This window comes from Acomys russatus, chromosome X (genome assembly GCF_903995435.1).
Source record: "Acomys russatus chromosome X, mAcoRus1.1, whole genome shotgun sequence".
Taxonomy (NCBI): domain Eukaryota; kingdom Metazoa; phylum Chordata; class Mammalia; order Rodentia; family Muridae; genus Acomys; species Acomys russatus.
In genome coordinates, this window is record NC_067169.1 from 88,427,156 (window position 1) to 88,439,706 (window position 12,551).

General features: G+C 35.5%; 1 protein-coding gene across 2 annotated transcripts in view; it reads left to right on the top strand.

Moving 5' to 3' along the window:
- Positions 1-12,157, top strand: part of Htr2c (5-hydroxytryptamine receptor 2C) — a 247,234-nt gene extending 235,077 nt beyond the window's left edge. Inside the window, exon 6 of one of the 2 annotated variants that reach the window (XM_051140859.1) lies at positions 8,669-12,157. In XM_051140859.1, the coding sequence (XP_050996816.1) occupies positions 8,669-9,498 (830 nt within the window). In that variant the 3' untranslated portion in view covers positions 9,499-12,157. The remainder of the gene's footprint in view (positions 1-8,668) is intronic. The other variant, XM_051140860.1, reaches the window with a different exon arrangement.
- The last annotated feature ends 394 nt before the right edge of the window (positions 12,158-12,551 follow it).

A 12,551-nucleotide genomic window follows, 5' to 3' on the forward strand; every position in this document is an offset into this window, starting at 1 on the left:
TCAGGGAAGAGACATTGGAATTTAATATAGGAATTTAAAATTCAACTCCCATAACTCCCAACTTTGAGTGGAATGCCTGGGTTCCTTATAATTTTCTCCTACATCTTGTTCAGTTTCAGGTACTTTCACATTTTTTTGTTATTGTAGCTCAAAAATTTGTTCTGAGTTACTGGATGTTATTAAAAGTATGTCTTTTCTCTAAGTTCTTCAGCCACTAATATAAAATGTTAGGCTTTTATTTTTATTTTTAAATTGAAAATAGATCTTCATACAACATATTCCGATTATAGTTTCTCTTTATATAGATCCTCCAAAATCCTTTTTACTTCCCCACCCACTCAAATCCACACCCTTTCTTTCTCTATTATAATACAAACATGCATATAAATAACAATAAGATAATAACAAAGACAAACAAACCAGAGAAGGACAAAACAAACGGAAAAAAAAACAGCAAAAGAAAAATCACAAGACACACACACAGAGAGACACAGAGACACATACACTTGCACAGAAACCATGAAATATAAATGAAAGATCTCTGAAGAGGAATAAAACCTCCAAAATAACATGGAGTGTGTTTTGTGTTGCACTGCCATGATCTTTTAATACTCTTTGTTAGGACCCTAAAGCTGATTTTGATACTAGGCACTATAACATGAAATTTCTTTTAAATTTTGATTGTGAAAAAATATTTTATTTCATATAACCAGTAATTGAAATTTGAAATGTCCTTGACTTAACTACAAATTATGCAATATGGCAGAAAAATAAACTTGGTTGTTGTAATTATATCACTAACCTGAACTGCAGTTATTTTCTTATCACTATCAGCTGTGGCAGAAATAATGTCAAATGACAGACAGATGTTCATTAGTCGTTTCTAAATTTCACTAACTTTGTTACTTACTGTGCTAACTAAAAAGCCAAGACAGCTAGCACAGGTTTGTAATCCCAGCCATTCGCAAGGCTGAGGCAGGAATATCACAAATTCAAGACTTGATTGGGCTACAGAGCAAATTCAAGGCTATCTTGAGCATTTTAGTGAGACCCTGTCTCAAAATGTAAAAAAGAGAAAGAGGAGATGGCTCACTGAAAAAGAGTTTACCTAGCACATATACAGTCCTAGGTTCGTTTCCTTGAACCACAGAAAGAACAAGTGTTACCATTTTTATGATCTACCATTAAAATTTGACAACAGAATATTAAAATAATTTGGTTCCTTACAAGTTTCTTATATGTCTTTTTTTTCTCATCTAGGAACACTTTCCTTAGAAAGAAGTACACAATAATAAGAAAAGGTTTCAAACCTTTACTTCAGACTTTCCAGACTCCCCTTTTGTAACCAATATTCTCCCTAAAAATCATGACCTTGTAATTTCTCCTTTTAAGAAAAATTATGTGGCTAACCTGCATCTCTCTCTAGAAGTTCACACATACAGTCAAGAGAATTTTCATAGTAATCTGCCATGATCACTTTTAACTTAACTCAACTCACAGTGAGCTCTGTAACAATTGTGTTCTTCCCCTATGTGCTCACAGTTGATCATAATCCCACCTGCCCTGCAACACAGGGAGGGACTCACTTATTTTTGATTCCCTCCCCCTATAGAGCAGTGGTTCTCAATCTTCCTAATGCTGCAACCCTTTAATACAGTTCCTCATGCTGTGATAACACCCAAGCATAAATTCCGTTGCTACTTCATAACTGCAATTTTGCTATACATTATCAGAAATACAGGGTTGTCAAGGGGGTTGTGACCAGTCCTCTAGTACCACTTTTCAAGAGTCAGAGTTGCCTTGCACTTGATATGGACCTTCCTAAACATCTCAGCAACTCATAAATGTCTTATTAAATTATTAAATACTCTTTAATTTTTACATATACATTTATATTATTACACATATATGCAAGAAACTACCTATAGCAAGAAGAAACATGACACAATCAGGAATTATATAAATGTTACATTCTTAGTGTTTTGGCTATTTGTATTTAGCAACCCAGAAGAAAACATCTTTCCTATCTTGCTGCGTCTAAAATTCTGAACATAAATCAATCTCCATCATATCTTGTTATTATCAAGTTAAAACATGTATATAGACCTAAAAACATCTTAACCCCTAAACAACAAGGACATTTGCTCAACTATGTTCATAGCAGCTTTAGTTGTAATAGTGAGAACCTGGAAATAACCTAGATGTCCCTCAACCAAAGAATGGGTAAAAGAACTGTGGTACATCTACAAAATGGAATACTATTCAGCTGTTAAAAACAAGGAAACTTTGAAATATGCAGGCAAATGGATGGAACTAGAAAAGATCATCCTGAGTGAGGTAACCCAGACCCAGAAAGTCACACATGGTATGTACTCACTCATAAGTAGATATTAGCCACATAATACAGGATAACTACACTACAACACACAGACTGAAACATCAACCAACGACTATGTATGATGTGGACCTAGAACCTCTGCTCAGATATAGTAGCATAGTCTCCTTGTGGGTCTCACATGTGGAGTAGGGACTCTCTTCATCAATGTCCTTTAATCCCTTGTTTCCCAATTCATTTAGAGTTCTCTTGATATATAATCATCTTCCTTCTGTGTGTTTATTAGAGAACTGAGGCCTTATATTCTTCCTGGGACCTAAATATGTATCTTTTCTCAGGTTCTCTTGTCTTTTTCTCCAACCTCTGTGTACTTATTCTCCTGGATTATTATTTTTTTGTAGCATATGAGTGTTCAACTATCTCAACTGATTTCTAAAAAATGTCTGGTAGCTGCGTAGGATCAAGAAACATCTATGCAAACAACTTTACAGATCCAGTTCACAGTTCAGTTAATTTTGCCACTTGTTTCTCATTTCTGTCACTTTCTGACTATCTGTCTAGTCCCTGATAATTACTGTCACCTATTCATGCTTCAAACACCTTCCCATAGGAAAAAAATCATTGTGCTTTTGTGTCATTTTTGTTCTGATTGTATCTCCCTTTGTCTCCTTAGGGATCTTTGTCTATCATTTGTAACCATTCTTTTTCTGTGAGCTCTCTTACTCCACTACATTTACCTTCAGTGTCTAAGCTCCTTGTTATTTATAAATAGATCCTTTCCTCAAGCTACTTGTCTTGTGGTAATATTGTTGCCATCTAAGAGTGCTCCTGAAAGTTTCTTCTCCCCATACGGTCAGCCATAACAGAACTGCCTTCACTCACTTCCCCAGAAATTTCTGTCCAAGTGTAGTTTCTATTCCCCAGGCATTCTTCTTTAAGCTCAGTTATCCTCATGCTTCTTACTTCACTGTCTTCTTTTAGATCACATTTTTCTCAGAGTTGTATAAGAAGTTCTTAGCACTATGTTGTCAGTCACTGTACTATAAATACAAATACATATGCATACCATATGCATATTCATATACATATATGCCTGTGTTCTTGGCTCACAGCTAAAAATCTTTGAAGTTCAAAGTTGAGTGTACCTTCCTTAAACTTCTCATGCTACTAATACCGTAACTTAGTTATCAAACATGCAAAATACACCTCTCTCCAAATACTAGTAACAATCTTTCAACTGAAAATTGAAGCACCCTTGTTTTTCTGTGTGATTCTTTAACAAAAGTCTTGCATCACATGCTGTTAACTATGGTATTCAAGGGACTCACACAGAAGACAAAGGATTACTTACATCAGTGTGGTCCTCTTAGATGTCCTTGAAAAGATACTCTTTCTATATTACACAATGCTTTAAAATAGATATATCCGATGCATCTCCAAAGATCAACAGCAATTTCTTTAATATATACTTTCATTTTGTTGGTGAGGATGTCCCACAAAATTTGTTTGTCCTTTTCATGTCACCATTCACCAGTCATTTATTGCCCATATCGTGACAAGTTATTATTCTGTTATGAATGCTTTCTCATGAAACAATAATGGCCTTAGTTTGAAAGATAAAGGAGATGTTTCCAACTCTAAAACTATTTGTGACTATCGTGGAATACATTATTTTTCCTTTTCCATAGAATTGTTGTGTTTCCATATTATACTCATTTCTTAAATATCGCTACTGGTATCTACCATATTTTTTAGACCAAATTTACTAAGTTTGACAACAGCTGTTTAGTCAACAATGGTTATAATATGCTATCACTTATAAGAAATGAAAAAATGTTTTAAAAAATAAATGTCCACTTTTCTGGTGGTTTGACAAGAACTAATCTGTGTTGCTTGAATTCAAGGTTTTAAGAACTAATATAAATGCATTTATACACATATTATTCCAGATATACTTTTTTGCAATACAATAATTTCACTAAATGAGTTTTCTATGAGGCTAGAATGAGATAATATGTGTAGACAGTTTATAATGTAAAACAAGTATAAGAGTCAGTAATGCTCAGGCTTGCATGTTGCATTAAATTAGTATCAATGAATGAGTATTTATGGAATTAGAATGAGACAATGCATGCAAATATAGTATGAGTAGGTAAACATTAAGAATTAACAGTTTTTGGTGGGAGTCTTTAGTGAATGAAAGTAGTAATGGCAGAAGTAATAGCTGATGTAGTTTCTGTCATTGTAGTAATAGATAATATTTCTAATAAAATACAGATAGCAATGCATAAATTTTTCAAAAACTTGAAATATGTATTCATGAATTCGATGTTTCTATATTATTAAGTTATGTTTTGCATGCTTATTGAACATTCATTTTATCTTTAAATAACCTAATAATAAAGTTGCCGTAATACATCATATTTCTAATAAAATATATATAGTAGTAATGAATATTTTCAAAAAATTTAAAATATATTACTGAATTAAATGTTTCCATAATGTTAAGTTAGATATATACACTTATTGAAAATTCATTTTATTTATTTTATTTTTTAATAACATTATAATTAATAACTATTTAAACTACTTTTCAAAGTTTGCAAATATTGATTAGGTGATGCATGCACAATATCTGACTATTAGTTGAAACAACACCTGAATTTATAGCATTACTCAATTATAACTTGTTTTCTTTCATTGTTTCTAGTATCCTAAGATGACACAGAAATACCAAAGTTAACTTCAGAAAGATTATATTAGTTCCCTTAATAATTATGTGTATGTTTCATTGTCTGTATTTAATTAAATAATATATAAACTATATAAAACTTTTGAATAATTGGATCATATAGTAACATATAAGAAACACTGAGAAAAAGTAGTTTTGTTATTGCATTTGTTATTGGTATAGGATGCCAAAAGTTTTTCACCTCTACTCTTCTTACTTGAGCAAATCAAAATTGTAAGAAAAAATCAGAGCATATATTTGCTAAATTTAACTTTTCTGAAGTTAGCTTGATCAAATAATAAGTACCTTTCTGAATTCTCATGAAAATACTGCATTTAAGATGTGCTATTGGAAGTAGAGCTGTTATTTATACTTACTGGTGTAATAACACATGCATTACTATTGCTTGAATTGAAGATGATAAGACATTGCATATCTGATAGATTAATTCTCCAGGTTCTAAATGACTTGTCTACTAACACAAAGCAGACATTCTTAAACTCTTTGGTTTAAGGACCCTTCATAATTTTCAAAGTGAAAAAGGACTCCCAAGACATTTGTATATGTGGATTATATGTTATATCATTAGTATAATGTTAATGTTTATGATATTAAAAACTAGAAGTTTAAAAGACCTCAGTGAATCATTTTCCTTTAAATAATAGCAAATTAAACCTGATTAATACTAACATGTTACATACTTTTATGACAATCACTACAATTTAAATTTTTTTTAGAAATAAAAGCATCGTTTTGCAGATTTGAGTTGTTAATGTCTATTGATACAATAAGAGCTAAATTTTATTGTGATATTTCAAAGACAAAAAAATAGAAGTGAAAAAAGAAACTTGTAATCTGACCACTCAGGGGGTGGAGATAGGAAAATCAGAAGTTCAAGGCCAGGCAGAGTTAAGGAGGAGTTCATGTCTATGAATCTCCCAAAATATAATAAAAATTTGAAAAGAAAACTACCCAGACAAAAGATTGCAAGAGTCTCAGAGGCTCCCAGGGTCCTTGAAGCACACTTTGAGAACTGCTGATACTACTTTTAAGTTCTTAAAGTATCAAATAAAAGAGTCTATGCATGGCATGCTGTTATTAATGTGGTTTCTATGATTGTTGTTATTATTATTAACAATGTTTGTATAGTGTCTTTAAAAGTTAATTTCTTCTTGTTTGTTGACTGCATTCATGGCTTCCAGAAACAGAATTTGTAACTGTACTGGTTTTGTAAAGGGTTTAAACTACTTGACAAAATTATAGCTATTGTAGAGGGTGTTATAAAACTTTTTTTCATCTCTATTATCCATAATACATATGGCTCAACATCTGACACAAAGAATAGATGAAATAAAAGATAGTTATCAGATTTACACTTTCCTCAATGTATGAGGATGCTAGGTGTAAAATTGGCCTCATGGAGGCTGGTGATAAGATGACCCAAGTTCAGTTCCAGAAATGAGAAACTAACTCCTGAAAATTTCCCTCTTAACTCTGTATGCATTCTATGGCATGCTCACACATGAACACACACACACACACACACACACAGACACACACAGACACACACACACACACACACACACACACACACACACGAGAGAGGGGGGAACTGACCTCAAAACCTCAAATGCGTAATACATAATAATGGTCCCCCTCCCCCATACTGTCCCTTGACAAGGCTTTCCTTAGATTCCTTAGGAAGATGAGAAAATCTTTTAACAAAACTAAGCTCATAGTACTCCAGGGCTGAATTCTGAGATAAGTCAATGTACATTGATCTTACAGCCAGTGTAAGATGCCTTCCTTAGGGACTTTAGGTATCTCTCAGAAGGCCTTAAAGATAGTGAGAGCATTTCCAACAGCAAGTTGAACCTTCATGTCTAGATACATCTATCTCTGTAGACATGCCTCTAGAGGGACAACAAACTTCTCAGAGTCTCTAGCGTCGGGATATGGGTCCCATAGTTCTGATCTGCAGAGCAGCTTCTGCTACTCTTGCTAAAGGGTCCTGGGGAGGTATATTAGTTTTCTTGCAGAAATTTCTCACAAAATGACCATCTTCCTTGGAACCATAAAGAGATCTGAATGTTTCTATCCAAGCCCAATTTTTTGCTTCAAAAATCATAGTTTGAAATGTTTCCCCGAGTTTATACACCCTTCCCTATTTCCCTACTTGTGTGCCTAGTTCCTGAGCTGTAAATGAGTGTGGACCACTAGCTAATGAAATCTTGCTCCATTGGTTGCTGTTTTTTATACTGTCACTTTTTTTCTCCAGAGACTCATCACAAACAGCAGAAATTTAATGTATGAGGGAAATACTTAATCATTTTCAAACCCCCTTTCTCATCTTCCCAGAGATTAAATACCAATCAGTATTATCTACATTTCCTCTTTAGTCATTCAGTCTAATATATTGCAGCTGACAAGTAGTACTTAAGTCAGCTAGCATGGTGTTAGGGTATTAAGTTCCTCAAAGTTCTTTATGTGGTCACTGAAGTTAGCCAGTGTCTTTTAGGGTGCACATCTGCTTCCTCTCCCATTTAGCATTGTGGATATCCGGTAGCTCAGAGTGCCACTAGCCTAAGACAGAATCTCTCAGGCACAATCTGAGTTTGCCAAGGTTTTAACTTCTTAAGGATGAATAGAGAACAGATTAATATAAAATTTCCCTTGGTGAGTTGTCCCTATGTGTTGAGGGGAGAATATCTATGTGGTCTACCACAGTGAGTTCTGAAAGTTTCCAGAAGGCTTCAGTGTAAGATCACTGTCTAACTCCTTCTTTTTTTTTTTTTTTTTTTTTTTTTTTTTGCTGATATTTCATGTGAGGAACCCAGCTTATTTTCCTAGCAGACTATTTGTCCATAGCCTTATGTCTGTCTGTCTCCCTGTTCCTCCTTTCCCTGTCTCTCTTTCCCTCTCTCCATCCCATCTACCCTTCCCCATTCCCTTTCTTCCTCTCATCCCTATCCCCAAACCATGGTAGTACCCCTAAGATACTTCTTCAACCTTATTCTCATATTGACCTTGAAACCATGTTACTGATATCAAAACACATAAACACACACACACACACACACACACACACAAACATGACCTTGCAAAAAGGAAACAATCCATAAATTACTTTTTGCATAATGATGAAAGAATGCAGTCAACACTCCCAGACTATTGTATATGTTGTACATATCATTGTAATTGCACCTGAGTAACAGTATACTAAAAAAAAAAAAATGAGTGTATGACCTTAATGATATCACTGAGGACAAATGTGAAGCTATCCCTTGGCTTAACAAATATTGAGCCAGGATAGTTCTAGGGACAACAAATAGAACAAAATGGATTCAGTCCACTCTCAGATGTAGTCGTATTTCCAGTAGCTTGTCTCAAATATGGAGATTCTATACTGTTACAGCAATTTACAGAAAGTCATCATTATCTATTGCACAAATACTTCCCAAGAGCCACTTGGTATGCTGTGAATAGCTTTCAACAAACATCAAGACTAAATGTCTGTTGGTAAAATGCTAATGAATAACCGAGTGCCCTTGCTCAATCATTGCATGTGCTCTAACAACTTCCGGCCTTTTTTATTCCTTCAGGTGTTTCAGTTCCTATCCCTGTGATTGGACTGAGGGACGAAAGCAAAGTGTTCGTGAATAACACCACGTGCGTGCTCAATGACCCGAACTTCGTTCTCATCGGGTCCTTCGTGGCATTCTTCATCCCGTTGACGATTATGGTCATCACCTACTTCTTAACGATCTACGTCCTGCGCCGTCAAACTCTGATGTTACTTCGAGGCCACACCGAGGAGGACCTGCCTGAAATCAGCCTGAACTTCCTGAAGTGCTGCTGCAAGAAGAATGCCGGTGATGAAGAGAACACAGAGAACCCCAACCCGGATCAGAAGCCGCGTCGAAAGAAGAAAGAAAAGCGTCCGAGAGGCACCATGCAAGCTATCAACAATGAAAAGAAAGCTTCCAAAGTCCTTGGCATTGTATTCTTTGTGTTTCTGGTCATGTGGTGCCCGTTCTTCATCACCAATATCCTGTCGGTTCTTTGTGAGAAGTCCTGTAACCACAAGCTAATGGAGAAGCTTCTCAATGTGTTTGTTTGGATTGGCTATGTGTGTTCAGGCATCAATCCGCTGGTGTACACTCTCTTCAACAAAATTTACCGAAGGGCTTTCTCTAAATATTTGCGATGCGATTATAAGCCAGACAAAAAGCCTCCAGTCCGACAGATTCCTAGGGTTGCTGCCACTGCTTTGTCTGGGAGGGAGCTCAATGTTAACATTTACAGGCATACCAATGAACGAGTGGCTAAGAAGGCTAATGACCCGGAGCCTGGCATAGAGATGCAGGTGGAAAACTTAGAACTGCCAGTCAATCCCTCCAATGTGGTCAGCGAGAGGATTAGTAGTGTGTAAGCAAGAACAGCACAGCCTTCCTACAGGAAAGCTCTTGTAGGAAAGTTCCCCCCACCCTGTGATTTTCCTATGGATCACAACTAATGTAAATACTGCTGTGTGACAAAACAGTGTTTTTATAAATAGCTTTGCAACCCTGTACTTTACAATCACGCGTTATTAGTGAGATTTGGGGTTCTATATTTACTGTTTGTGATAGATGGAGACTAAGTTATTTTGATTCCTTGATGAATAGTAGTGTTTGTGTTTTTTCTCTCCCTTCCCTCCTTATTCGCTGCCTTCCTTGGTCCTTCTTTCCTTTCTTCCTTCCTATCTCTGTTTCTTTTGTGAATGTGGAAATGTTGATGTTCATCTCAGGTGGCATTTGCGGGAGACCAGAATGATGCACATGACTGTGGTGATATTTCTAACCACACCTAAACTGACAAATTCGGTGGCACTTTTTTCCAGGTTAACAGTAAATATGTACTTTAAATTCTCGCTCTGCTCATCTACACACATCAACACAGTGAGATAGGTTCTTCCCATTGTGAAAACTATCCATCAGTGAGTCAGAGGCAGAATTAAACTTTGTTGTTACACATCGGGGTAAATTTTGACATTGTCAGAATGTTGTGTCAGTTTTTTGCTGCAATGTCTGTCCCCAAACATAGTGGTATTTTCACATAGCAGCTGGTTAACCAGGACTACAGAAGTGGAAGGATGCTAAAGAGATATACACACCAAACAGCTTTTCACTTCTTAAAGACAACGTTCAAATTCTGATTCTTGCAACAAGCAAACTGGAATTAGTGTTTTCATTCTGGTCCTTAGTAAATACCTAATTCCACAATCAACCTGGGAAACAAAGTCCCAGAGTTATTCCCCAGTCCAGAATTCAACATCAATTGGATTTTGATCTCAGAATTCTGGAAACTCGTGTGCTACACACAACGTGAAATTTGCATTTTGAGCCTTATTAAAATATTTTCTTAATTATGGTACCTCTATCTATAGGACCCAAATTAGCAGTCCATTTTTAAGTAAAACTCGTCTGAGAAGGGTAGAGAAGCATGACCTTGGAAGTTTTACTTGATTAAGGACTACTGAATTAGGCCCTTAGAATGTGAAAAAAAAGTAATTTAAACAGACGCTTTTATTGAACTCTGGGAAGAATAGAAATACAGAGTTTCCATTTGGATTTTAATCAAAATTTATCTCGTTTTCAGATCCTTCCAAATTCTCTAGTACAGGAAAAGGCTGCAGCTAAATTGTGAACGTGGCAAGCTCTCCATTGTACTGCAATTATGTATCCGAATTTTAAATCTTTGTTCAAATATAGTGCTGTGTTCCAATAAGTGTTGGCCATTGTTTCACTCATGGGCCTGCTGCTCTCTAAGAATTAAGTACCATTTTAATGAAAATGAAAACTATGAAAAGTTTTCAAACATTGCTCAAGTCAGATCATTAAGTCTATGCTGTGTGCAGAGTATCCACATGTTCCCAGTAACTGTGTTTCCATGTGTGTCCATTTCACACAACTGTGGATAAATTTCTGAAGAATTCATGATGCTATTTCTTATGCCCGACAGTTACTTGCACACCATGGAGTGGGCCTCTTAGGATCTTGAAATTGATAAAGGCAAGATTTGAGTTTTCAAACCCCTCAGAGTGTGTTCTCAATACACAGCATAGAAAAAATTCAACAGTCTGCTGCAGGGGCAGTGGAAGAGTGGCTGTATTTGAGGAAACTCAAACAGTCTCTATTTGATTTACAACACTGCCAAATGTCAGTCAACTGCTTTAGCATGCCCCAACATGACAGGAAAGTGGAGACTACTTGCCTGTTAGGTCAGTTGAACTGCATGTTAAAACAATTACCCAAAATTGAACGAGATGACCTACTTCTCGTTGAAATGAAAATGTCTGAAGAAACACAGCATGCATTGAGCATGACTTCTGCACATACAGATGGTGCTGTGCATGTACGCCATGTATGTTGCATGAATCCACTGATCCGTATCAATGTAAGTCAGAGCAGCTGATATAGGAAGTGCTGGCGAAACTCCTTCAGCAGTCCATAGGAGATACTCAGATCTGAAATATTGTATTAGAGAAAATTGGAAACATCTGATTTCTTTCATAACTATCAGGGCAAGCTCATAGCACATGTTTTACAAAGAAATAAACTATAAACCACGGAGTTCCAAAAGCACTAGCAATAAGTTGAATGGTAATAGCTTACAGCACATTTGTTAATAATTCTTATATCATCAAGTAGTAGTACTTAATAGTACCCAACACAGCAATTATCTTCAACTTGTGTGCTATTCGTAAGTTCTGTGCAGTTTGGTAAAAATATAAAAATATATATTCATTTGGAAATAAATCTTACAGTTCAATGTTAAATCTACAAACTTTTATAAATGTTTTAAAACAGTCGATGTGACAAATGTAAACGTGGTGAATTTACTGTCAAGTCATTTTGACGTACTACTGTATATGTATACTGTTTAAGACACGTGCAACAGACTGCCTTATATTATTTCCTGTAATTTTCCTCCTTTGTCAAATGGTACTTTTGTGAATGGTTGCAAAGTGTTGTCTTATTCCTCCTTCCTGTATGTTACCTTCTCCTGAGTTTTGTGAGACTTCCTCTTAATTTATTAAATTTATTAAATGATGCTTAGTGTGTCATGTGTCTTTTTTTCCTCGTGCACCATTTCAGAATAAAAATCTACCCCATCAATTGTAAACTCAGGGTGGGTAGGGAGGAGGGAAATATCTAGAAGGCCTTGGGGGAGGAAAAGAACATCATGAATATATATTTAAATTTAAGTTTTGTTTTAAATTCTAAAAATAGAAGTAAATAAAAGATCCATTCTTTTAAGCTTATAAAGGCAAACACAGTCAGAAAAATATCACTGTCTCTGAATAACTTCATCTGTGTTCTAAAAGAAATGAAAAGAACAGCTGAGAGGGGTGGTTAGTTAACAAACAAAAAACAGCATTAACCATAACAACACTTTTCTTATAAAAGTATTTACATTGTGGAATTATGCCATCTTCCTTTC